Consider the following 26,709-nt stretch of genomic DNA (forward strand, 5'->3'; position numbering starts at 1 on the left):
TGAATTAACATTATGTTTATTCTCAAATCCAGTAGTCAGTCGATCCAATTTTGAGTTTTGTATCAAATTAATAATATAAAAAGAAGATGCTGTAAAATTCTCATTATCTGTCGAAGCACTTAAAAATTTTAGTTCAGGAATTAATGAAAGTTCCGATATTGACGAGTCAGAAGACAAAAATGGATATGATCCATCTTAATTAAAATTACAAAATCAAACCGAAAAAAATAATTCAACAAACCTTTTGGTGTAAAGTTTTTAATCGCTACGTTTCGCAAGAACACTTCTGTGCAACCTGTAACCTTCAATATTCCTGCTGCAATATTATCAAATAAAATATCTTTAATCCAAAGCCTAAAAATAGAACATTCATCAAGTTATAAATTCCGAAAAATGAAAATCGATTACAAACGTTGACACTGAATGAAAACTGAAAAGATTATCTTTATTCTCAGAATTTGAAGAAATAGTAGATTGATCATTTTCTGGCTTAAAAGTAATTTTATTCTTATCAGTTAATATAGGTAACGAATTTTGAACAATATGTTGCTCGGTGCTACAAAGATTGATTGTTGTATCATTTTCCAAATTAGGTACAACAAAAGAAAGAGATCTACAAGGATGCTCGGGATTATCAAGCATGCAATTATCATCGTCATCGCCTTCAGATGGAACAATAGAAATTATTTTTGTAGCCTCAATCTTATTCCATATTGCCAAGCAACAGAGTAAGAAGAAGGGAATCATTGAAATGTGATCAAAATTTCCATAAAGGAATTAAAAATATATCATAAAATAGGATTTTTGCAAAAATAATAAAACAAAGACAGTACATACATAAAAATAATCACATGAATGATATGCTTTCATGAAATGAAATTTTATGACTATAATAATTTCTTATCATTATCTCAAGAAGAAATCTTCATTCCAGATGCAATTTGTGCTTTTCGAAGTTGCTCTTCCAGTTTTTGGCGTTCCATCATCTCTTCTCGTTCTCTTTTAACTCTTTCTTTTTTGGCCTTCTTCATTTGCCTCCGAAATTCTTCGTCTTCAGCTTCCCACTTTCTTTTTCTCCTTTCTATCAATTCATCATCCTCATTTTCTCCCTCAACTTTTGCCTTTTCCTGTTCTGTCTGTTCAGCTAATCTCTTTCTCTTTCTCTCTTTCTTCTCGTTTTTCTGGTTTTCTTTCATCTGTCTTGTTTGCTTCTCTCTCTCAGTCAGCTCAGCCAGCGCTGCCTCTATTCTGCGTATTTCCATCGCTGCCTGCTCTTTCTGCTCTTCTGAAATGGATGTCAATTCATCCTGCGTTTTTGCCATTGAATCTTTTGTTTCATCAGTCATTTGTTCATTTTGTGTTAATTCTTTCCTCTCTTTGTCATTCTCTTTTTGTTCATTCATCTCTTTTGCTTTCTTCATTCTCTCTATCTTTTCTCTTAATGCTTCTTCTTCTTCTCTTTTCTTCCTCTTCTCTTCTTCTTCTGCTGGATTGGATGACACTTGATGAACTAATTCACTGCTCAAAGGCAAAAATGTGTTGTCTTTTGCGGAATTTGTTTTTTTGTCTTTGACACTTTCAACTTTCGTTTTTTCACTTGTCTTTTCTATTTTTTGGACTTTTTGTGTTTCTTTTTCTTTTTCTTTTTGTTCTTCTTCATTTCTTAAATCGTTCTTCATTTTTCCGTTTTTCTCATTCTTTGCTGCTTTTCCCTTCACTTGTATATTCTGTCTTTCATTATTTCTTGTTTTTGAATTGTCTTTGACTCCCTCCTTTTTCGTTATTTCTTTTCCTTTTTCTTCTTTTCGCTTTTCATTTGTATCTTTCTTTGGAGCGTGTTCAACATTATCTTTAATCTCTTCCGATTGTTTGCTTTCTTCCTTTTCATGCTCTTGATTCTCTTTCTCTTTCTCTTTCTCCTCCTTTTCCTTTTCCATCTCTTTTTCTTTTTCTTTTTCCTTTTCCAATTCTTTCTCTCTTTTCCTCTGCATCAGCAATTCCTTCAATTTCTGTGTCTTTTCCTTTCTCACCCTCATCCTCTCTTCTTCTGTCATCGAAGAAGTCGGAGAAACAGGAAACGGAGAAACTGGAGGAGCATTCATCGGAGAATGAGGAAGAGGAGAAAGAGACAATGAAGATGTGGTTGTTTGTGTTGGCGATACAACACTTCCATTTGCTCCTTCGCTGTTGTTTTGTTCTCTTTCTTTTCTTTCTCTCTCTTTCATCAGTTGAATCAGCCTCAGCTTCATCAGCGCCATCTTTTCGCTTTTCTCTCTCTTCTTCCTCGCTTCCATCTCTTCTTCTGTCTCTTCTTCTTTTCTCTCTTCTTCTGCTTTGTTTTCATCAACTTTAACATTCGATGGAGTTGTTGGAATTTTCTTTTTCTCTTCTTTCTCTTTCTCTTCTTCTTCTTCTTCTTCTTCCTTTTTCTTTATCTGTTTTGTGTCTGTTTGTGAAGTGTTGATGACTTTTGACTTTTCAGCTGGCTTTTGTTCATTCTGTTTCTTTTCTTCTTCTTTCTCTTTTGTTTCTTTTCGTTTTATTGCCTCTTTTGTGTTTTGTGCTTTTTCTTTCTTTTCATTTTCGCTTCTTTCTTTTTTATTCCTTTCTTTTTCTTTTCTTTCTTTTTCTTCTTTTTCAATCTGTTCTCTTTTTCTTTTCTCTTCCGCTTTTCTTTTCTCCTCTTCTGCTTTTCTTTTTGTCTCTCTTTCTCTTCTTATTTTCTCCTCGTTTTTCTTCTTCTTTTCTTCCTCTTCCTCTTCCTCTTTCTTCCTTTTTCTTTCTTCTTCTTCCCTCTTCCTTTGCTCTTCCTCTTCTTTCTTTTTCTTCTCTTCTCTTTCTCTTTTCTTTCTCTCTTTCTCTTCTTCCTTCAATCGTTTTTTCTCCGCCTCTTCTTCTTCTTTTCTTTTTCTTTCCAATTCTTCCTTTTTGGTTTCTTCTTCTTCGATACGTCTTCTTCTTTCTTCTTCTTCCCTTTTTCTCTTTTCTTCTTCTCTAATTCTTTTCTCTTCTTCTTCTTTCGCTTTAACTTTTGTTTCTTCTTTTGCTTTTTCTTTAGCTTTTGCTTCTTCTTCCTCTTCCTCATATTCTCTCTGGTTTTCTTCATTCATTTCGTTCTCATTTATTTCACTTTCCTTTTCTTCTTCTCTTTCTTTCTTTTTCTCATTCACTTCTTCAACAACCACTTCATCTTTAATATTCTCCATCTTATCATAAAAATAATTCATTTTTTCATCTTCTTCCTTTTTGTCTTCTTTCCTTTTTTCTTCCTTATCCTTTTCTTCTCTTTCTTCAACATTTTGTGCTTCTGTTTCAGAATGTTCTGGAATTGTTTCTATTTCTCTTTCAATCACTTTTTCTCCTTCGTTTTCTTCCTCTGTTTCTTTTTCCTTCTTATTTTTCATCTTTCTTTCTTTCTTTTCTGCCATTTCTTTGTTTGATGATTCAACATTTGTTTTTGCCTTCGCTTTTTCTTTCTTTGCCTTTCTCTTCTTCTTCAACTCACTTTCTCTTTCGAGTTCTGTAAAAGCCATCGAATAATCTGAACTTTCATCCATTTCATTCTGTTCTTGCAATCCTCCCTTTTCATCTTTTGCTCCTTGTCCGTCTTTTTCCTGTGCTTCTTCCATTTCCTTTTCTATCTTCATTTTCTCTCTTTCTGTTCGGTTCAGATCAAATCCATTTTCAATCACAAATCTTTTTATTTCTGCTTCTTCTACTCTTTTCCGTTCGTTCTTTTCGACCCTCCTCCTCACCACTCTCAATCTGTGCTCTCTTTCTCTTTCCTTCTTCCGCCTTTCTTCCTCCATCTTCCTCTTCTCTTCTCTTCCTCTTTCTTCTCTTTCCTTCATCCGCTCCATCTCTATCAGTTTTCTGTTCTCTTCTTCTTCCAACAGCTTCTTCCTTCTTTCTTCAATCGCCTTCATCTTCTCTTCTCTTTCTCTTTCTCTTTCTTTCATCTCCCTCATCTTTCTTTCGTGTTCGCTTTGTGCAAACAATTCTCTCTTCCTTTTAATCTCTTCTGCTCTTTCTAATTCCTCTTTCTCTCTTTTCTCTTTCTCCTCTGCTTCTTTCTGCTGTCTCTCTGCAAACTTCATTCTTTGCTCGTCTCTGCTTCCTTTTGGTGCTTCATTCAATTCTCTTTGTTTTCTTCTGGAAATACGAACATTCTCCCTCTTTTTTGTTGCATTTTCTTCATTTGAAATAAAAACATTAGTTTCGCTTTCTTTTCCTTCTCCTTTCTCTTTTGCTTTCTCTGCTGTCATTTCTCTTTCCTTCTCTTTTTTTGTTCCATTTTCAGACAACTTTGGAAGACTTCCTTCTTTTCTCCTTCTCATTCCAGTTCTGTTTGGGCTTCTCTTCTCTTCTCTGGTTGTTTTTGCGTTCTCTTCCTGTTCTGTTATTCGAGAGAGAATCCTTTCTAATGCCCTGCTCCACACTTCCTCTTGCACAGAAATGGCACTTTCTAACAATATTATCAAATATCAAATAGGATATTTCCAATAAATAAATAAATAAATAAATAAATAAGTAAATAAAAAACATTGACTTTTCAAATAATCAATAAAAAATACAACAAATTTCTCACACTTCCTCTTTTGTGATTGTTGTGCTTTTCAAAACTGAATGGCATTCGTCTTTGGAATGGAATTTCTCTTTCTGTTTGAGCATCTCTTCTGAATGCTCTTCTTGTTCCTCTTTCTCTCGTCCGCCTTCCATTTCTTGTTTCTCTTCCTTCTCTTCCGTCTTCCATCTCAAAATCACTTTCTTTTCCTCTTCTTATTCTTTCTGTTTGCATTCCACGAGCTAAATGTGACTGAGATCTGCTTGATGGATATTCATCTCTTTCATGTTTTGAATTACACTCTTCATTCTCTTCTCTTTCTCTGATTCCATTCAATCCCTGCCTTCTTGTTCCAATCTCACTTCTTGATCTTTTCATTCTCCTTGCTTCTTCCCTTCTTTTTGCTTCTCTCATTCTCAACTCCTCCAATCGGATTTCTCTCTCCTTCTCTTTTTTTTCTGCCTCTTCTCTTTTCCTCTCCCCTGCCCTTTCTGTCTCCAGCTGCAGATTCCTCTCTCTGAATGCCATTTCTCTCCGATAGCGATATTCTCCATCGTCTGGCATGAGCATCTGCTGCTGGTGAATGTAAAGTGAATTGCTTATTCTTCTTCCTTTCCACAACGCTGGCATCACAATTGGCGCAGGAGAGCTGTAAGGAGTTAAAGAAGCAGAAGATGCTGGGCGAAATGTTGGACGCATCGGAGAAGAAGAAGAAGAAGAAACAGAAGAAGAAGAGGAAGAAGAAGAAGTGGAAGATGTTGGCTGTGAGAGTTGAGGTGACGATGAAGAAAATGAAGAGGATGGATAAATATTTGACGATGCAGTAGAAGTTGGATAAAGACGAGGCAATGGTGTTGTGTTTTGCTTGTTAAATCCTCTTTCCTCTTTCCCCTTTTTGCGCAGTCTTGTTGTTGCCATCGTTGTTGACACTCTCCTTCGAGACGGAGAGAAGAGAAGAGAAGAAGAGCTCTGTTCACGAGTAGTGTTGAAGCCATCATCAGATGGAGAAGGATGAAGTGAATCTCTTGGCGTGTAAAGCGGGCTGCTTTGCACTGCAGCTGATGACACTTGAATGGAAGGAGCAAGAACTGAAGTGGATTGGGAATGGCTGGATGTAGAGTCAGATGTGTATCTGGACCTCCTTTGAATTGTAGGCATATTCTCTATAGAATTTTCAGATGGTAATGAAGAGGGAAGCTTTGAATTTTTTGTGCGACGTGAAGAAGTGATGGTGTGACGTGATGCTCTTGAAGAAGATGTTCCTCTTCTGACACTCTTTGGAGCAGCAGTTTTACCAAATGAATCAATTTCAGATTGATTTTGATCTTCAGTCGAAAATTCTCCTTCTGACTCATCGTTTGGAATTCTTGAAGCAGAATTTATTGGTTGCGGCACGATAAGCGGTGTCGGATTATTGACAGAGGATGGAGATAATGAAGCATTTCGTCCACTTTTTTTTGGCAAAGCCTCTCTTTCTGTTTGATAATTATCGTCATTTGCTTCGCTTGTTTCATTCAGATAATTGTGCTCATAAGCGTTTTGTTCATTATCTTTTGAATGTCAGTGGAAATTGTTTCAAAGGTTATTTTTAAAATCAATAACAATTTGAAGGTTTTGAAAAAAAGAAGAATCAACAATTGTTGTAATATCAAAACAAAAATCGAACCTGTTGCTTCCTGCTATTTATTATATTGAATGAGATGAAATATTTTTCAGTTTTATTGAAGAAAGAAACAGAAATGAATAAAAATCAAAAATGCATCAAAAGAAATAGAAAAAAAAGATAAATCCAAACAAAATCCATTATTACGCTTTGCAAAATTACCTTCTATGTAAATTTGACCTTCTGATTATTGGAAAACGTTTCTAAAACAAGCACTTTAAACTTTTTAATTGTTTTGATAACCATAATAACTTAAAATTGATCAGTTGAAAAAGTGATGATGTGAAAAAATAAAAGCTAAACAAAAAATAATGAAGCGAAGATCATTGAAGTGTTAATGAAGGAGGTAGAGGTGTTGATAGAAAAAGTGGAGATTGAGCAGTTTGTTGAGAGGATCTTGAAGAAAAAGAGGAATGAAGAATAGAAGAAAGTGATTGGCCATTTGAAATTCCGTTTTGAGGTGAATTTTGTGAAAGAGAAGTTGCTCTGGGGCTGAATTGAAATGTAGGTTGTGATCTGTTTTGAGGAGGAGGGACATAAGGAAGATAAGCAGACAAAGATAGCTGAGGTTGTGATGTTAGTGAAGATGTGTGAGAAAAAGAGGAAGATGTTGCTGTTGGAGAAGTGAAGAAAGAAGGGAGAGGTTTTTCATTCCGATGTCTTGACGGGCGAATAGGGGATTTTATGTCTGTTTCAACAAAAGATGAGGTGGAAGACAAAGCATTTGTTGAAGAGAGAGAAGAGATTGAGAGAGGGAAAGAACTGTCATCATCATCTTCTTCATCGTCATTATCATCTTCATTGTCATCAGAATTATCAGAGGTATTTCCCACTTCTGATAGAAACTCCATTGGAAATGGCTGTTTTTGTGCATTTGGAGGAGAGCTGTTCTTTTGAGCATTGGAGGAAGCAGCAGTGACAGAAAGGTTGAATGCAGTGGATGAATTAGAGAGAGGCCTGGCTAATGTCGAAGAAGGAGAAAGAGAAGGAGAAGAAGGAGAAGAAGAGGAAGAGGAAGAGGAGGAAGAAGAAGAAGAGCCAGCAAAATCTCTAAAGTTTGTTGATGCCAATGGCTGTGTTGAAGAAGACTGCTGAAATGTGTCTGTCAGTTTGAGATCATCTGCACCAAAGCTGATGGTGTCTTCATCTTCTCTGCTTTTATCTCCATTCAAATCATCTAATTCATCATCATCATCTTCTTCTTCTTTTGCATTGTCTTTCTCTTTCTCTTCTTCATCATTCCCATCTTTGATTTCTGTTCCATTCTTCCCTTTCATCACAGAAGGTGGAGAAAGTGATGAATGAGAACGTGTTTCTGAGCTGTTTCGTTTTTCTTCTTGTTTTCTTCCTCTTTTCACTTCCTTTTCTTCATCTTTGTCTTCTTCTTCTGACTCATTTTCATCTGATGAATCTTTTGGCTTTTCATTCTCTCTCATTTGAGAATGAACAGGAGAAGAAGGCTTTGAAGGCAAAAAGGAAGAAGAAGTTGTGAATGATGGAGAAAGTGGTTGAGAAGAGGCTGAAGCAGATGAAGAAGAGGGGAAAGAGGAAGAGGAAGAGGAAGAAGAAGAAGGAAAAGATGATGATGTTTTTGGGGAATCAAAAGTTCTGTTTGCAATAGGAGATGAATAAGGATGAGAAATGAAAGAAGTTTTTGTGGTGAGTTCGAATTGAGAAGGTTTTTCGTTATCAGGCTGAGAAAGAGGAGGAGGAGGAGGAAGAGGGAAAGGAAGATGGGAAAGACGAGGAGAGAAAGGGGAAGAAGTTGTGGCAGAAGGCGATTGAGTGGAAGAATATGTCAATGAGGAAGGAGAATAAGAAGAGGAAGAATAACTGTAGTGCTTGTGTTTGCGGGGAAATGGAGTGGAAGATGAAATGAATGAAGAAGAAGAAGAAGGGGAAGAAGAAGGAGAAAAAGAAGAAGAGAATGTTGGAGAAGGAGAGAATGTTGAAGAATAAGTGGAACGTGTTTGTGAAGGTGTATATGAGGATGAATAGGAAGAGGAATAGGAAGAAGAATAAGAAGAGGACAATTGAGAAGAAGGGGTGAAGGAAGAAGAGTCAAATGTTGATGAATAAGAGCCTGTTGGTGATGAAAGAGCGGAAGAACTTGATGAAATGAAAGAAGATGTGTTCGAATAAGAAGGTGTTGTGGTTGAAAGAAAACTCGAATAATCTTTTCTTCCAGTCCTTCTTTTTCTATCACTGAAACTGGCATCATCATTTTCTCCTTCTCCTTCTCTTTCTCCATCGTTTTCTTCTTCATCATCTTCATCTTCACTTCCAAAGTCAAACACAGAATCTCCTTCTTTCATCTTACTGCCAATTTTGATGATTGGCAGAGACAGATTGAGAGAAGGCAGTCTTTTTGGCTTCGATTGAATGTTTTGCTCATTCCACAGCTTATCAGTCACATTTTGTGACTTGCTCTTCTCTTTTTCGTTTTCTCCCTCGTTTTCATTATCTCCCTTTAGCTCCTCTGGTTTCATTTCATTCGCATCTTCAAAGTCATCTGGATATTCTTCTTCTTCTTCTTTCCCTTTTTCACCATTCTGTTCCTCAAAATTGTGATCTTCTTCGTCTTCTTCTTTGATCAAGCTCATCTCCTTTATCTTTTTGCCTCCTTTCTTCTTCTTCTTCTTCACAATAATCTTCTTCTTCCTTCTTTGCCTCTTTCTTCCCATCTCTTTTTCCCTTCTCGCTTCTTCTTCCTCTGCTGCTGCTTTTTGTGAGCCAAATGCTCCTTCACTGAACGATAAACCTGCATTTTCCAGTGCACTTTTCAACATTTCAGCGAATATTTTTGCCTCCTCTTCTCTCTCTCTCTCTCGTTCTCTCTTCTTCTCTTCTTCTCTTCTTATCCTTTCCAATTCTTCTCTCCTCACTCGCTCTTTCTCTCTCTCAATCTCTCTCTCTCTTTCTTCTCTCTCATATTGTTCTCTTCTTCTCCTCTCTTCTTCTTCAATTTGTCTTCTTCTTTCTTCTTCAACTTTCCTCCTCTTTTCTTCTTCTTCTCTTTCTCTTTCTTCTCTTTCCTTCGCTCTCTTTAATGCTACTTTCTCTTCTTCCTCTTTTTCTTCCATCTTCAAAAACCTCTTTTTCATTTCTTCCAACCTTTTTTCTTCGTTGTGCACAGACAAAAGATGACGAAGATAAGAATTTTGTCCTTCTTTTGTGGAAAGAAAAGCAGAGATGGCTGAAGAAGGCTGGTTGGACGAATAAAGAGAAGGGAAAAAGCCTTCGTATGGCTCTAATGAAAGGGGAGGGCGTGAAGGCAATGCTGATTGAAGGGGAGAAGAAGAAGGAGGAAGAGAAGAAGAAGATGATGATGAAGATGATGATGAAGCAGCAACTGGAATGGAGTGTTTAGCTGGTGGAGTTCGATGAGGCAACATTGGATCAATGAACTCTATTTCATCATCATCTACATCTTCTTCTTCTTCCTCATCTTCTTCTTTCTTTTTATGTGAATTGCGGTTTGCATCAGATTTCTTTCTGTTTCCTTTCAGATTTGGCAGAGGAAGAACATGTTTGTTGTATTCCTCTCCTTCTCTCTCTTTTTCTTTCTCTCTCTTTTTCTCTTTCTTTGGATCTCTCAATGGATTGCCAACTTTTTGCATTTGCTGCATCAGCACTTCAACTCCACCTCCAATCTCATTTGTTCCTTCTTCTTCGACTTCTTTGATTTCTTCTTCTTTTGCTTTAGTTTTTGATTTTGATCTTGTTTTTGATTTCTTTTTCATTCCTTCTTTTCCTTCTTCTTTATCCTCTTCTTTGCCTCCTTCAGATGTTTTTCGCGCTTCTTCTCTTTTCTTCATTCTTTGGAACAAATCATTCATTTTTCGATCAAGCTTATCCAGTTTGATTCTTTCTCCTTCTTTCTCTCTTTGCCCCGCTTTTTGTTCTGTCTCATTCATTTCTCCTTTCTCTTCCTCAAAAGCAGAACTTTCCTTTTGTTTTTGACTGCCTTTTCTTCTCTTCATTTTGTATTCATCGTTCAAAAATTCAGATGGAACAACATAAATTGGAGTTGTATTCAGATAGTCAAAATTGCCTTGACTTTCTTTCTTATCAGCTTTTTCTGGACTTTTCTTTCGTTCTTCCTCTTTTTTCATCTCTTCTTCTTCATTTCTCTTTCTTTCTCTTTCTCTCTTTCTCATCTTTCTTCTTCTCTCTCTTTCTTTTCTTTCTTCTTCTTCTTCTTTTTCTCTTCTCTTTCTTTCTTTCTCTCTTCTTCTTTCTTCCTCCTCTTCCTCCTCTTCCCTTCTCTTCCTCTCCCTTCTTCTCCTCTCTCTCTCTCTTTCCTCTTCCTCTTCAATTTGTCGTCTTCTTCTTTTCTCTTCTTCTCTCTCTCTTTCTCTTCTTTTCCTTTCCTCTTCCCATTCCAATCGATCAATTTCATTTCGATTTGCAAGCAATTTTTTAGCTTCGTCTTCTGCTTTCTTTTGCATTTCTCTTTCTCTTTCTTCTTCGTCAAGAATTCTTTTAAGCTCCTTCTTTCTCTCTTCTTCTCTTCTTCTCCATTTCTCCTCCTCTTCTTCTTTCTCTTTCCTTTTCTCTTCTTCAATCATCGTCCTCATCAATGCACGATTCATTTCTCTCTCTTTTTCTCTTTCTTTCTCTCTCTCTCTTTCTCTCCTTCGATTTTCTATCAAAGCATTCAATCTTTCCTTCTCAATGCTGATTTCCCTTTCTCTTTCAGCTTCTCTCTTTTTCATCTCTTCCATCTCTTTTTGCGTTTTTCTTTCTCTTTCTCTCTCCTTCTCTAATTCTCTTTCTTTCTCCAATTCTTCTTCTTTCTCCTCAATTCTTCTTCTTGCCTCTTCAATTTCTTTTCTCCTTTCTCTTTCTCTCTTTTCCTCTTCTTCAATTTCAATTCTTCTTTTCTCCAACTCCATCAGTTCCATCTGATGCTCCTTTTCTCTTCTCTCTCTCCTTCTTTGCTCAGCCTCTCTTTCCATTTCTTCCTCTTTCTCTCTTTCTCTCTTTCTCAACTGATCAATTTTCTCTTCTTCTCTCTTCTTTCTCTCTTCCTCTTCTTCCTCTTCTCTCTTCCTTCGCTCTCTTTCCCACTCTTTCGCCTTCTTTCTTTCTTCTTCTCTCTTTCTTTCCAGTCTTATCTCTTCTTCAAGATTATTCAGCTCTTCCTCAATCCTCTTCCTTTCCATCATCAGCATCTCATTTTCTTCTTTTTTCCTTCTGATTTCTTCTTCAAATCTTTCTTTATCAGCTTTGCGTTGTCTCTCATTTTTCATCTTTTCCCACTCTTTCCTTCTTTCTTCCTCTTCCTCTTTTGTCTTTCTTTCCTTCTCTCTCTCTTTCTCAAGAAGAGCTTTTATTCTGTCTCTTTCTCTTTCGTTTTTCTCCCTCTCTCTCTCTTCTTCCCATTGTCTTTTCTCTTCTTCTTGTGCTTCTCGTTCTCTTCTCTTCCTTTCTTCTTCTCTTCTCCTCTCTTCCTCTTCTTTCCTCTCTTCCTCTCGAATTCTTGCTTCAATCTCTTTTTGCTGTTTTATCTGCATTTTCCTTTCATATTCCCATTCTTTTTCTCTGATTTTTTCTCTTTCAAGACTCAGCTCTCTTCTTCTTATCCTCTCAATTTCCATCACACGCTTTCTCTCTCTCTCTTCTTCTTCTTCTTCCATCGCTTTCCTCTCTTCTTCTCTTCTTCTTCTCTCTTCTTCTTTTTCTTTTATTTGCTGTATTCTTTTTCTTTCCAGCATCTCCTTTTTCCATTCTTCTTCTTCTCTTTCTTTCTTTTCGAATTCTTCTCTTTCCTTTTTCCTCTTTTCCAGAATCATACGAAATTCTTCCTCCCTCTCGTGCTCCCTTTCTTCTCTCTCTCTCTCTCTCTCCTTTCTCTCTCTCTCTCTCCTTTCTCTTTCTAACTTCCTTTTTTTCTCTTCAATCTCAATTTCTTTTTCCATTCGTTCAACTTCAAGTTGCATTCGCTTTATTTTCATATCTTCTTCTGCAACCTCTTCATTGAACCTCATCTCTCTTGCCCTTCTTATTCTTTCCTTCTCGTGCTCAATCGCCATTTCTTTGAATTTCATTTCTTCTTCGTCTCTCTTCATAAGGAATTCGAGTTGTTTCATTTCCCTTTCTCTTTCTTTTTCTTCTCTTTCTTCCTTTATTTTTTCTTCTTCATCTTCTCTTTCTCTTTGCCTTCTCATTTCTTTTATTCTCCTTTCTTCTTCTCTCTCTCTTTTCTCTTCGTCGTTTTCATCTTCTTCCTTTGTTCTTTGTAATTCTTTTTTTTTAATTCTCCGTTTTCCAGTTTTGATTTCTTCTTTTGATTTTGCTTCGAAATCATCGTTTCTATCATTGCATTTGCTGCAAATATTGCTATGTGATTGATTTTCTCTCCCCCTTTCTACATTTTTTTTTGAAAATCTAAAATTATCGATGTTTTCTGTGCTTTTGTCAACCATTATTTCATTTGAAACAATATTGCCTGGTTCGCACATTTTCTCTTTCAAAGGGGGTCCAATTTGAGAATTTGTGTTTCCTTTTATTGGTCCTGGTAGTAGCAATGGAAAGGGTGTTAGTAATTCTTTCACGAACGGAGAAAGAGAACTCTTTTCAACAGATGAATAAATACGAGTTTTTTTCTCGTAATCGTCATCAATATTCGCTGTAAACCGTTGAATTGGAACTAAAACTCCTGGCGGTAAGACAGTAACAGATTGTTGTTTTTGAATATCCTCTTCTTCAGGTGATTTTTGGTCTGAAGAAGATTTCTCTTTATTTCCTTCTTTTCTGTCTGTACTTTTTTTCTGAACTTTGTTAAATTCTTTACCTATGCATTTCTCTATAAATATACAAATATTGAATCTTCCTTTTTTACTAAAATGTACAAACTGTCTTGTTTTTCGAATTTTCTGTTTTCGGAAGAAAGCGAAGCCAAATGGGAATTTTTTGATTCTTCTTTCTTAATATCGTCATAAACCTTTTGCTCCACTTTATCCCATAAAGATTCTACAGCAGCTTCAACGCTGTAAGTAGATGGAAAAAAATTGAATTGTGACATGAAACTTTTTTATGGTAAATTTGATATAAAAAACAAACATTTCTCAGAATCAGAATCTATTTAGATTTTTTTATTTTTTTTGGAAAAAAAAAATCAAATAGTTTCATAAATTTTCTATAAACGTTTTTTGTGTTCTTTCTTTTTATGCTTTGAATCTTTTTCAGATTTATCTGAGTGTTTCTTTTTTTTATGATCACTTTTCTTTGAATGATGACTCTTCTTCTTTTTTATCTTTTCAACCTCTGAAAGCTGTTGAGATGAAGATGAAGGGGAATCAGAGGATAAAGCAGAAGAATCATTTTGGATCAAATCATCATCTTTTTGATTTGAGGATGTTTTAATCTTGACCATTTCATTATCCTTATCTTCGCTCTCACTCTTCAATGTTGCATGTGCTTTTTCTTCATAACTCTCGTTAAATACAATTCTTGATCCGAAGGTTGAAGAAGAAACAGAATCTTTTGAGTCTTCCACATTAGAATTACCTAAAACGAGAAAATGAATCGAACAAAAAATTAACAATTGATTTAAATATATGAAATACAACTTTTCGATAAATCAGATGGCTTTGATGAAGACCCTGCAGGGGTAAATTGCTTTCTGAAAGCTGCTCTCATGGATTCCAACTTCGAGTTTTGCGGAGGTGCAGCATCTAAAAAATCAAGGAAAAAAAGTGAAATGAACTTTTGCATTCTTTGAAAAGCATTTCTAAAACCTTTTGTTGCTTCTGGTGCTCGAAATGTTCCAGAAGTTGCAAATCCAAGACCAAGACGTCCAACATTTTTCTTTTCTTGAACCTCGGGAAATTTTGGATAAAACATTCATTTTTAATGAAAATATATTGAAAAAGTACTATACTTGAAGAAAAATTTGCTCTTGTTGTTCTTCAGTAAATCCTAATGAAGATGTACTCATGAAAATTAACTTCAATCAAAAAAAAAAAAAAATCAAAATAATTTCATAATATCATTCCAAAAAAAACAGTAATATTAGCAATATATTGCAAATATTGAATGATAAAAAATTTATCTCAAACGTTCAAATAAAAGATGTCTTTTTGGGATTTGACAATATTCAAAATATTAGTTATGGACCAAATTTTTTTTTAAAAATTGTTTTTTCATTTTGAATGATGAAAATAGAAATAAGGTATTTTGTTCATATAATTTTGAAAGCTTAGTGACTTGGATTTTATCTTATGAAAAACATTTTTTGACCGACCTGAAAAAATGTCTTTTGCAAAAAAATGTTTTTTTCAAAGTTCAACAGAAATAATCGTAAATTTCATTTCTCTAAATATATTTAATAATATATAAATATAACTTTTTTTAATAATGTTTCAAACAAATCTTTAATGAAAAGAATAAATAAATGTTTGCATTGAATGTGCAAAGAATTCATGTAATATTGTCAGGTTCAAAACCAGGGACAAGGACAAGACGTGGGATATTCCATTCAGTTTTTTTGAACACAATTCAACACTTTTTTATGGAAAAATCAAATGACTTTCGAGCTATTCGTGTATTTTGGTAGATCGAGCAAGTTAAATGAAAATATCTGAATTGAATTTGAACAAAAAATTGCTGTCAAAAAAGATTGGCACTTTAAAAGCAACCGAAAACAAAGAACTGTTGAATAACGTTGAATCATGTTTCAATATGGGGAAAAATACGGACTTTCAAGCTTTTCATGCACAAAGCATGAAAAAACTGTCTCACAGTCAACATTTTTGAACTAAGCCAGATTTCAAAATAAATATGATTTTCTCAACTGAAAACAAACATCATTGATATAGTAACAAAATATTTTGTGAACTCACACGTAATTCATAAGTTGTTCTCATTTTCAATATAATTTTGGTATCACAAAAATTCATCAAAGGTGCATATTTATTCAATGATAATGCCTGAAGTCAAATATTTTGAAACATGTGCAATGAACAAATAATTTGTAACTTACATTAATTATTTTTAACTGTAATTGAAGATGGATCCCCATTTGCTTTCTGAAGTTAGCTTTCTTTTCCTTATTTCACGAAGGAATATAATCTCTTCTTTTGATGTATCTGGTTGCTCATATCGATCCTTTGAATTGACATGTTATTCGTTGAAACATCATCGCGCATTATTGTTTTCCTGACGTGGTTTTAAAAGTTGATGTGGGTGATTATTTTTGAAATCTTTTTTTTTCTAACAAAATTTTTGGTTCAAAACTTTCTCTTGAATATTAACAAATGAACAGTGAAAAGTGAAAAAGCTGATAAAAAACATTTTCATCTTTTATTCGGAAAAATCATTTCTTTTTGTAACAGTTGTGGTGATTGTGGCATTTGTATTTGAAATTTCTACACAAAGGAAAACAATCTTTTAAAAAAAACAACACCCCGAAAAAAGTTAACATTTCAAAAATAATCACTTATGTTTTCAACATGTGCAGAAATAATGGAGCTTTTGTCCTTGACTTAAGATGATTCCTTCACCTCTGAAATTGCAACATCCTGCTTTGTAACTGAGCTGTTTGGCTAACTTTTCTTTTTTTTTTATCTTATTGCATGGAAAAGCAAACAAAAAAAATTATCTCCTGTTATTAATTTCATGCTGATACTGCTTGAAAGTGAAGAATTGTTTGCAGCTTTTTCAGTCGTCAAAGAGGCTTCAATGAACTGCGGAAGACACTATTATACATCAGAAGGTTCAGATTGGAATACTCAACATGCTTTGAATAACTTTTTCACAATTCTTGGAGAGAGAGAGAGAGAGATAAACTGTTTTTGAAACAACTGGTATTAATGATTTTATGTTAGAAGAAATTGAAGAATCAGAAGGAACTGAGAATGCACTTTTAAAGCTGTTTTTGAAATGAACGAATACAAACCTGTCCAGCGGCTGAGTAAGATGTGTTGTTTGTGATGGAAGAATCATCAAATGGATTAATTGATCCCTTAACCATGACATTTCAGGAAAACTCAAGCAAGAGGAATGCCTTTCAAATACAAACAAATCGAAGGAAAACCGTCCATGAAGCTACACTCTTATCTCATCAATTTTTGGAAATATATTTTGGAGGAAAATACGAACTTTCAAGCATTTTTTGCACAAGGCATTGAGAAATTGTTTCGCTCATAAATTTATTTCTCTATATCAGATTACAAAATAAATTTGATTTTCATATCTGTAAACAGGCATCATTGAAATCAAAACAAAAAATGTTGTGACATTTCACGAATGTCAATAAATGAATACATTTTTATTGTGTTTTTTGATCAAAAAAAGTCAATGAAAAGTGTATAATTTTTCATAGAAAATGCTTGAAGTCAAATATTTTGTCCCATTTGAACAAAATAAGCTATTTTTTTATGTTTTTTTCAAAGTCGGTGATTATTTTTGAAATCATATCTATCTTCGGGGTGTTGATTATTCAAAGATTGTAAGTTTTTGAAAGATAATTCTTATTTAAAAAAGAAAATGCATGATAATTGTTTTTAAAAACAAATTGTTTTTCCAAATCAATAATTAAAATATATTGAACAAGCCTTTTCACTTTTTATTTTTATTTATTGATATTCAAATAATATTTTTTCACCGAATTTTTGGTATAAAAATATGATTTCAAAAATTATCACCCGAATAATTAATTTTTTTGTCTTATTGCACAAACATCACTTTTCACAAAACATTCCACGGTGAGCATTGAAGCTAACAACAATTTTCATTAAGTTGCAGTTATCGAGTAAATTTTCGTGCAAATTTTATAATTGAATTTAAAAAAAAAAAAAAAAAAAAAAATCAGAAAATAGAAATCACAAGTTTTTCGTTTGAGAAAAATATTGAAATAAATTTAAAAAAAGTGGAGAATGCTTATTTAAAAAAAATAATTTTTTTGTATTTTTTTTTCAAACAAATAAAAACAATTTTTATAGAGAATATTGTTATTTAAATGAAATTCGCTCATATAATGAAAGAATACAAACCAAAATCAAAACTTAAATTATGATTGAAATATCGTTTCAATCAAAGCGCAAGCACTTTGATTTTGGAGAAAACATACTTTTATTTCCTTCTCTTCTATTCACGAGAGATCATCACTTAAATGTCAGTCACGACCGCTGACGTTAAAATGATGATTCTGAACAATCCTCTGGGAACAGGACTTGCGTCCGAACCTAGCGCAGCTGCGCTGCCTGGTGGTCCAACAAGTGGGTTTTCGATATTTTCCGGACCCTTTCCCCATTCCCAACCTTCTTTTTTGTCCTCCCTCTCCCCACCTTCTACCACACTTGGCGAAGAAAAAGAAGAAGAAAATTTACTGGAAAATTCGTTTCTTAAAATTTTTGGTGGAAACCCGGAATTATCGTTATATGATCTTCCATTACCGGAACATGAGATAAATGACTTGGTTGCTTCATTGCAGACAGAGGATTTATCCCCTTTCCTCCCTAATGCACCTCCACCTTTTGTGAGGACTGCAAGTCCTTTCAAGGATGCATTTGACCAAGCAGGCGAAAGATGCGAAACGTTTTTATTCCCAGTTATGAAATTACTATTATTTGCTCATTCAAAGACTCAAAAGGATGATGCAGCTCATGAACCAATATCTCAACCTTGTTTTCTTCTCGCTCAAGCCCTGAAGGAGGCCAGAAACGCTAGTATCCAAGCGAGATTCGGTTTTTCCGAGTCAGCGAAAATTATGGAAGATACAGCATTTGTACTTCTAACCAAAAGACAAAGGGATCTGGTATAAGAATCCAGGAAAACAATGGAGTCAACTTTCAAAAGATGGACACATACATCTTTAAATACTATTGTCTTTGGCAAGAGATATTATGGGAAAGACAGAACCAGTCTGAGAGATCAGCATACACAGTTTTTTCGTTCTGGCCCCCTGTCGGATGTGTGGAGATAAACCTCAAGCGCATACAGCAGAAGTCCTTCGCAGCCGCGATCCAGGGGAATGAGAACCAACTAAGCCAGTCACCTTCAATTGTTGGAGGAAGAACGGAATATTTTGGAGAAGCGTGGAGAATGATAGATGGAGAAAAGTTGACAAAAAGAGGCGTCATTCCGATTTGGAAAAACAGAAAAGCCAGGGAGAAATTATTAAACTCAAAAATGGAAACTTATAGCCACCATCAATCAGGGAAAGCTACCAAAGCGATGACAAAGCTGATCCAGAATCAGCTCGAAACGAACATAAAACAAAAAATACAGAAAAGAAAGGTGAAACATATAAATCCAGTGTTTGTGATAAAGAAAAAAACAAGGGGAATGGAGACAAATTATCGATTGCAGAGCGTTGAACAATGCAACGAAGTCTTTTCATTTCAAATTGGAGGATTACAGGGCAGTGGAACGAATTATTGCAAAAGGAGATTATGCGACAACCATCGATCTTAGCCAAGCCTATAACTTGATAAAGGTGGACGACAAATACAAGCCGTTTCTAACATTCGAATTCAACAAAAATTGCTGCTGTTTCAACGGAATGCCATTTGGATATAAAGATTCTCAAAGAGTCTATACAAAAATCATGAAGAAGGTGATACAATTCATCCGGGTACAATGGAACGAAAGAGCAATCGCCAACCTGAACGGCATTATTCTTCTTCACCAAGACCAAAAGTAATTAAAATGGATAACTCAGAAAGTCGTTTCTCTTTTCGAAAGCCTTGGTCTAACGGTGAACAGAGAAAAGAGTCAATTGATTTCTTCGCAAACTTTCACCAATTTGGGTTTCGATTGGGACAAGTTCCATTTCAATATTGCTCTGGAAGTGAGAAGAACAAAAGAATTCATAAAAAAATAAATCAGATGGAGGAGGATGTTTTTCAGATCGTATGAAGTGAGAGTTGGAGATCCAGCAGCGTTCATTGGAAAGCTGAACACCACAAAATTCGTGATTCGAGAAGCTTCTCTTTTACTCTCAGCTCTTTATCGCACTCTGAACAAAATTATATTGATGGTGGGATGGAGATGGAAGATGAGGATCAACACTTCAGTACTCCCCAGCTTAGCCAAATAGATATCGAGGTGGAAAATAAACACGCCAAGACAACGGTGCACACTCTTTCTTCCAGATACAACACTTTCAACGGATACCTTCATAAATGCTGTTGGATTATATATTTTAATCTGAAACAAAATCTTCTTCTTTCATCGCACACTCCCCTATTGGTTACGTAACCAAAGTTCAAACGATCGGGATATGAAGACAATTTTGTCATCTCTAGCTCATTTCTCCCCAATTCTGTTATCAAATCGCATCCACAAACTTATTATCTGATCGGACAACTCAACATCCGTGTTCAACTTAAACAGGTTGTAGGCAGAAGCGAATTTGAGAAGACACCTATTGAAGATTTGGTAACAAACGCACACAATGCAGATTCAAGAAAAAGCTCAACACATCCCCGGTCAAAGAAACGAAAGGGCCGGCTCTCTTTCAAGGCTAGAAAGGGGAGGCGACTGCAGCATTAAGCAATAATCCTTCCAGGAGCTTGTTACGAAGATGAGATTGAACATGACGTGGGAAGCTTTCCTCACATGTTAAAAATAGAAAGTGAGATGATGGTACTGGCCAGAAAGCCCGATTAACGAAGATGTTCTACAGCAGCCTTGACAAAAAAAGACAGTTCTTGCTAATCCTTCAATTCCTCTCATTCTTCCGACAATCAAGAAAATGATTCTCGAACAAGCTCGAGTTCTTTTCCGACTTCTTGATTGGAAGGGCCAAATATGGGAGGTGCTGTTGAAAAGAACTACACATATCTAATGGACGTTGAAGAGCAAGTGCGACCTGCTCATTCCGGGAACATGGATGAAGAGGATGGATGCTTACCTGCAACCAGAGAATCTTCGTGCGATCTTGACAAATCCTTAGCGATCAATGGAGAACACTGGTTCAAATGAGTTTTTCAAACAAGGTGATTTCTTATGGAAATATGTGACATGTGAAAATTCAGTATTTCGCCTTCGACATGGCATGGGTACTAACTTAGCCATGCTCATTTTGGAGACCGGTGGGAAAACTGCGGTGATAGTCTTGCTGTTGGAGATTGGTTTTATTGGATCGTTAGATGTGCTAATGTATTTCTTAAGCTTTTCAACAAGGGGCTGAAGGAGCCATCCCTTTGCAAAATACGATCTGCCATTTCTTTAATTTCTTTATAATTATTCGAGAGAAGTTTGTAAGATTACCCGCTTATGAAGCTTCTCTTCCGATCATTTTAAAGATTAGAAAGGAGGAGGAAGAAAAATAAGCTCAACATATGAGACCTAAAAATTCTTCTCGAACATGAAATAGGGTTAGGCGAGAACGTGAGCTTGTCTTTTTCTTCTCTCACGAAGAAAACAATTTGTCATTTAATGCCATTCTCTGCTTGCCGTTTCACCGAGCTCGAGCGGATTAGTCTAACGCATTTTGCAGTGAGAGAAGATTCAATTGCATTGGACATTTTGCTGAAAACAGAGCCAGAAAGAACAAATATAATAATTCCCTTTCTCTCAGACACTCTTTCAATATGTTCTGCCTCTGCAGTGAGTGAATTGTGGACCAGAATTAGCAAACTTCCAAACAACACCGATCACTTGATTATTAACGATCGCAGAAAAATGCCACTTTCTACAAGAGCACTGAAAAAGATTGATGCAAATCTCCTTCACGAGAAAGTTATACCGAATTGTTTCGGTCCTTTCTCGAAAAAGCATGCTTCAATATCTGCATTGACAATAGCAGGACTTTCAATAGCGCAAGCGGTAAAGTTTGAAAGGCTGTCTTCACGAAGTGATACCAATACAAACTGCAATTTTCAAATAGATGGAGCCACCTCCCGTGAGAAAGTGGTTGCAGATCAAGCGTCTTTTAATACAACTTCCGCCCAGACTCAGTCATCACATTTAAGTCTGCAACACTTTCACAAGCCAAGAATTGCATTTGATTACGATTCAAGTTCACAAGATGTGGGAAACTTTTCTTCAGCTGACGAAGAGCAAGACGAGGAGGATCACAGTCTGAACTCAATGCCGGACAACATCGAGAGCTGAAAAGGAAGGATGATCAGTTGGAGAATACTAGATCGACAATATGACAACAGAAACCAAACGATCTGCAATGAAGAAGAACAATCAAAACCAAGCTTCATGGAGGATCCTGAGGAGTTCAGAAACGAAGAGGATGAAAAATGGAATTTTTGTGAGAAAAGAGTTGAAAGAGAAGTTTTCCAGAAGAAATCAATTGAGAGAATAATTACAACAAGAGCGCAAGCCATACGAGTGCAGCTCGAACAATTGTTGAGGGATGACAAATGAGATGTCTATCATATCATAACAAGAGCAGAGTTTTCTCACGATTATAGAACTCTCTCGAAAATAGAAGAGAAGGATGTGAGAGAATGTTTTATTATTCAAGAACATGTTAAACATTTTTTCTTGACAAAAATAAAATTTGTTCACAGAAAAAAAATAGTGTTTTCAAATATTAAAACTTTCTTCAGAAAAATGGAATAATAAAAATTTGTTTTATATTTTTTTCTGACTATCTTTATTATTCATTTTAAACGTGAGCTTTATTATGAATAGATAATTTGAAATACCAGTTCAAAAAATATTCATTTCTATTATTGAATTATTTGCAAACTTAAAAATAATGGATGATTGCATTTTTATATAAAGCTTGTTTCAAATGAGAAAAAAAATAAACGAAACAATTTTTTTAAATAATTCTGTACACATAAATACAATAATGAAAAATTGTGCTCGTTGGTAATGTGATTGGAATTGAAAATGATTATATTTCCTTCATGTGTTTTGTAGTCGTGGAGAAAGTGGATTATATCGTCATCTCTCCTTCTTTTCTCATTATTTGTTCATTAATACACTCTTTGATCCATAAAATATTCTTTTTTATTTTTCAAACCAAACACTTCTATTCAATGGTTTATTTTGATTTATTTTGTTGAACACATTTGTTTCAAACAATTTCTTTTAGTGGTTTATTAATTGTGACAAATGTTTTGTTGCCAAATTGTTTGTGTGTTCATCTTTATCTCTGTCAATTGAATATTCATCAACTACATTCTCTTCTTATATGGGGCAAAATTTTTTTGCTTCAAGCATTTTCTATGAAAAATTATACACTTTTCATTGACTTTTTTTGATCAAAAAACACAATAAAAATGTATTCATTTATTGACATTCGTGAAATGTCACAACATTTTTTGTTTTGATTTCAATGATGCCTGTTTACAGATATGAAAATCAAATTTATTTTGTAATCTGATATAGAGAAATAAATTTATGAGCGAAACAATTTCTCAATGCCTTGTGCAAAAAATGCTTGAAAGTTCGTATTTTCTACCAAATGTTTAACAATTTTGCTTCTTTTTTCAACACAAACTTGCAGCTTTCCTGAGCGAGCTCTATCAGCTATCATTCTCTTTAAAAAATAAAAAAAAAGGTTAATCTTATTGGTTTATAAAGAAACGAGATTCTTAGGCAAATTGAACAAATGCTTTTTATTTACTTATTTTTTTTTTAAATTTTTGGAATAAAAGGTTTTGATGAAAAAAAATTAAAACATGAAATTTCCCAATCAAATTTTCAGATTTTTTAAATTGATAAATTGTTCAATCCCATCTTGCTGAAATGAAATCGCAAATATCAACATGAAAAAAAGTTTTCAAAAACGGCACTTCATTTATTATTATCAGTTTTATCAAAATATCCATCGAAAAATAAAGTTTAATTATATTTATCTTTGAATATTACAGCAAGTTCTTATTGAGAAATTGCTATATGAAAAAGTGATCAAAGTCCTTTTTTTATTTATCTTCGAATGTTTCAAAAAAATTTTCAATGAATTCTCCTAATAATTCGTCAACAAAAATAATTCTTCCTTTTTAAAAATCCTTTTTATTATAATACTCTTTCACATAAACTTTCATGAGACTTCATAAAATTAACTTTTAAATCTGGATCAAAAACTTTTTGCATGATTTATTTATCCAATGAAAACAAATTGTTTCAATAAAAATTTCATCAAAAAATAAAAAAATCTATAACCACAAATAAATTTCTCAAAAGACTTTATTATTCAGAATAAAAATTCAAAACAAATAACACATAAAAAAAACATCATTCCCTTTCTCAAAAAATTTTAATGAAATTTATCACATAATATAAACAAACATAACACGCTTCTGATTAACTTATTTCAATTTAAAAATAAAATTTTTTGATAATTCATATTGAAACATAATTTTTAAAAACAAAAAACTTTTCATCAATAATTTGAAGAGAAAAAAACAACTTGAAATCATAAATTCTAGATATAATATTATGACTGTTTTGAACATCAGTTATTCAAAAAGTCTTTTTTATTGTTTTAATTTGTGCACATTTCTTTAATTCCAAATTTTTTTCGATAGATCTAACTTATCATTTGTTAAAGTTATGAACGAAAAGCAAAGTTTGAGACAAGAGAGATATTGAAAAGAATTTTATTTGAAGTTGCTATTTGTTAAAAGAAATTTTTTTCGCTTTTTTTAATAATAATTTTTTGTTGACTTTTTTAATTTTTTATTTGAATATTTATGAGATTCTTTTGAATATTGAAATTATTGTTTGTCAAATATTTATTTATAAAAAGAAGTTATGAATGAAACATAAAAATAATGAATATCAAAAAAGAAAGGATTATTCATAATTATGAAATGGAGGAGATGATATCAAATATATTTAATGAGGAAGTTTGTTTGTTGTTTATAAGAATTTTGTTTGATGAACAAGATCTTTGTTATGTTTGAATTAAAATTAGTTTTTTTAAGTTTTATTTCTAAAGTTCCATTAGTTTTCATTTCAAGTGAATTGAAAAATTCAATGTTTTATTCAAAATTTCATTCCATTTCATTTATATTAACTTGTATTAAAATTAGTGATTGACAATGTTGTTATTTCAAGGAAGGTGAAATTTGGTAAATTGGTTTGAAATTATCACAACCATATTTTATTTCTTTTTCATCTGATATTTTTTTAGTTTTCTTGACAAAAAGTTTATTTAATTCGACATTAAATAAGTTATTACAGATCTTTTTTGAAATAAATCACTGTTTAGAACGTATGGTATTGTTTTCAAAGTTTTAAATGAAAATTAACTGTGAATGAAAATGAAGAATATAATGCTTTAACAAATGAAAAGGTTTAAAAATAAATCACATACTTTCTGGAACCATAAAGGATCGAAAAAAATTCTCTTTGAGAGCTCATTTTTCAGAAACTATTTTTTTTTTTTTTTTTTTTTTTTTTTTTGTAGAAGCCTTCAAAGGAAAAACACGAAGAGATGAAAAGACAAGCTGTGCATCGCAGAGAGTGGTTAGACAGATGAAAGCTACAGGAGTTAGGAGAAGGAAATTGTTAGTGGACGGACATAGCTTGGAGTCGAAGAGTGGGATTTCCTTGTGGTACGCATTATCATGCAATAGGAAATCTTGCCAATTTGGAGGGGGAAGAGCGTAAGAGTGCACTTTATGAAGGAGGTGGAGGCTGGGAGATGCTTTTTTGGATCCAAGAAGGAAGAGGAAGAATGCGCGAAGTGGGTGCAGGAAGGACTAGCGATGAGAGTTTTGGTTCAACTTCCTCAAGTGACAGCGAAATACCTCAACACGTTGTTTTTTGTGAAAAAGAAGAACGGTAAATACAGGCAGATCCTAGACTGCGGGCCTCTCAACAATGAGGTGAAAGGTATCCATTTCAAGATGGAAGATCACAGGACTCTGGAGAGGATAATTCAAAAGGAGGACTACGCAACAACAATAGATTTGTCTCAAGCGTATTTTCTAATTCCCGTTCACACTTCTTTCGTTCCCTTTCTTGCTTTCACCTTCAGAGATTAGATATTAACCTTCAGCGGGATGCCCCTCGGATACAAGGTTACACCCTGTATTTTCACGAGCGTTATGAGGAATATGACAAGAGAAATACGAATGCATGTGGAACCTTCACTTCGTCACATATCTGGACGAAGTTATTTTTTCTTCTAAAGATATTAAAAGAAAGATAGAAAAAAAGGAAAGAAAAATGAAAAACAAATGAAATAAAAAAAAAAAAAATGAAAATAATAGAATAAAGAAAATTTTTTTATGAAGTGATCGAAAATTTTCAATTGACATTTTTTCAAAATAAACAATTCGTTACTCAGACTCAATGAAAATGATGTTTGCATTACGCCTTTTGCGATTCTTGCAATCAATAACTTTTTGTGATTAACCATAGATCAGATAATATATTTTTTTTTCTTATTTTTTTTCTCATTCATTTAGTTGTGAATTTGCAACAACAAAATATTTTCCCAAATTTGGGAATATTCAGAGGAAAACACTTAAACTGCTTTATTTCTTGATTATTATTTTTTAATTTAATTTAATTTTTTTCTATTTTATTTTATTTTATTTTATTTTATTTTATTTTTTTTATTTTTAAATATTTTATTTTTTTTTTTTTTTGCCTCCGAAACTGTGAATTCCGGATCCTTCATCTCGCTTCATGATTCACTCAAAGTTTCGTCTAAGACAATTAGGACTCTTTGATAATGAGCAAAATTTTTAGGAAAAACAATCTTTCAGTAAAAAAAAAAAAAAAAAAAAAAAAAAAAAAAAAAAAAAAAAAAAAAAAAAAAAAAATACAACCATAACAAGATGGGTCTTTCAAGTTCTGTTTGATTCTCTTCCCTCAAAAGTCAAGTTCACTTTGTCTAGTCATGTGTGGGGTTTTTATTCTGTCTTGACATCTTTTTCATATCAAGAACTTTTATTTTTTTGAATCAGTTTTTTCCCACAATTTCATATATTTAAAATACATTTTTCGTTCATAAATGACTATTAATGTAAAAATAAATTCATTTTGAAACAAACCAGATTTCGCATGGAGAGAGAAAAGTGGGTTCAGCCATTCATTGAACTCCTGTGTGAAATTGGATGGAAACATAAGAATAAAACCTTCAATTTGTTTAAAATGTTATTTTTTGTATTTTTTCATTTCATTTCAAAAAAATAAATAAATAAATAAATTATTATGATCATAAAAATATAATAAAAAATAACAAAATTTTTAAAAGAAATCAAATTTAAAGAAGGACTGAAAAAATTACAGAGAGCAATGTCTTCGCGCAAGCGAAGAATATACAACAGTCGGTCGGAGCGAATGTCTCACATCGTTGTTGATGGAGTTGTTCGAATTGCAGATGCTATGAATTGCAAGAAATTCAGCCATACAGGAATAATGAACGCAGTTTGAGTACTGAGAAAAGGAAGGCTGGTTTGAAAAGTTGGAAGATCTGCTGCAGTAGTGGGTGAAAAAGAGCAAAGGGTTTTGGATATTATTCACATAAAGGCGAAGTCTTTCAAAGTTTAACTTTAAAAAAAAAGAGAGAGAATTGGTTTGCTTTATTTTTATTAATATGTTT

The 26,709-nt window shown here is 33.7% G+C and overlaps 5 protein-coding genes across 5 annotated transcripts; 2 read left to right on the forward strand and 3 right to left on the reverse strand.

Annotated features, from left to right (window-relative positions):
- Positions 1–666: 666 nt before the first annotated feature.
- On the reverse strand, positions 667–6,368 carry MONOS_10491 (uncharacterized protein; the record flags this gene model as incomplete). Its single annotated transcript, XM_067862946.1, has 4 exons — positions 667–4,465; positions 4,591–6,114; positions 6,231–6,243; positions 6,360–6,368. 4 exons carry the CDS (start codon positions 6,366–6,368, stop codon positions 912–914), a joined length of 5,100 nt encoding a protein of 1,699 aa, XP_067732098.1. The 3' UTR covers positions 667–911.
- A 75-nt stretch (positions 6,369–6,443) lies between these two features.
- On the reverse strand, positions 6,444–13,257 carry MONOS_10492fu10493 (uncharacterized protein; the record flags this gene model as incomplete). Its single annotated transcript, XM_067862947.1, has 2 exons — positions 6,444–13,026; positions 13,089–13,257. 2 exons carry the CDS (start codon positions 13,255–13,257, stop codon positions 6,551–6,553), a joined length of 6,645 nt encoding a protein of 2,214 aa, XP_067732099.1. The 3' UTR covers positions 6,444–6,550.
- A 40-nt stretch (positions 13,258–13,297) lies between these two features.
- MONOS_10494 (uncharacterized protein) lies at positions 13,298–14,347 on the reverse strand. The gene is made up of 5 exons (XM_067862948.1): positions 14,294–14,347; positions 14,116–14,181; positions 13,973–14,054; positions 13,805–13,909; positions 13,298–13,742 (listed from the first exon to the last, which is right to left on the reverse strand). The coding sequence occupies exons 2-5, from the start codon at positions 14,170–14,172 to the stop codon at positions 13,372–13,374; spliced, it is 615 nt and encodes a 204-aa protein (XP_067732100.1). The 5' UTR covers positions 14,173–14,181; positions 14,294–14,347; the 3' UTR covers positions 13,298–13,371.
- Positions 14,348–17,346: 2,999 nt separating this feature from the next.
- MONOS_10495 (uncharacterized protein) lies at positions 17,347–17,997 on the forward strand (the record flags this gene model as incomplete). Its single annotated transcript, XM_067862949.1, has 1 exon — positions 17,347–17,997. One exon carries the CDS (start codon positions 17,347–17,349, stop codon positions 17,995–17,997), a length of 651 nt encoding a protein of 216 aa, XP_067732101.1.
- A 2,621-nt stretch (positions 17,998–20,618) lies between these two features.
- MONOS_10496 (uncharacterized protein) lies at positions 20,619–21,296 on the forward strand (the record flags this gene model as incomplete). The annotated part of the gene is made up of 1 exon (XM_067862950.1): positions 20,619–21,296. The coding sequence occupies one exon, from the start codon at positions 20,619–20,621 to the stop codon at positions 21,294–21,296; it is 678 nt and encodes a 225-aa protein (XP_067732102.1).
- Positions 21,297–26,709: the final 5,413 nt, after the last annotated feature.

This window comes from Monocercomonoides exilis (assembly GCF_001643675.1).
Source record: "Monocercomonoides exilis strain PA203 chromosome Unknown scaffold10-1930038, whole genome shotgun sequence".
In the NCBI taxonomy this organism is placed as follows: Eukaryota; Preaxostyla; order Oxymonadida; family Polymastigidae; genus Monocercomonoides; species Monocercomonoides exilis.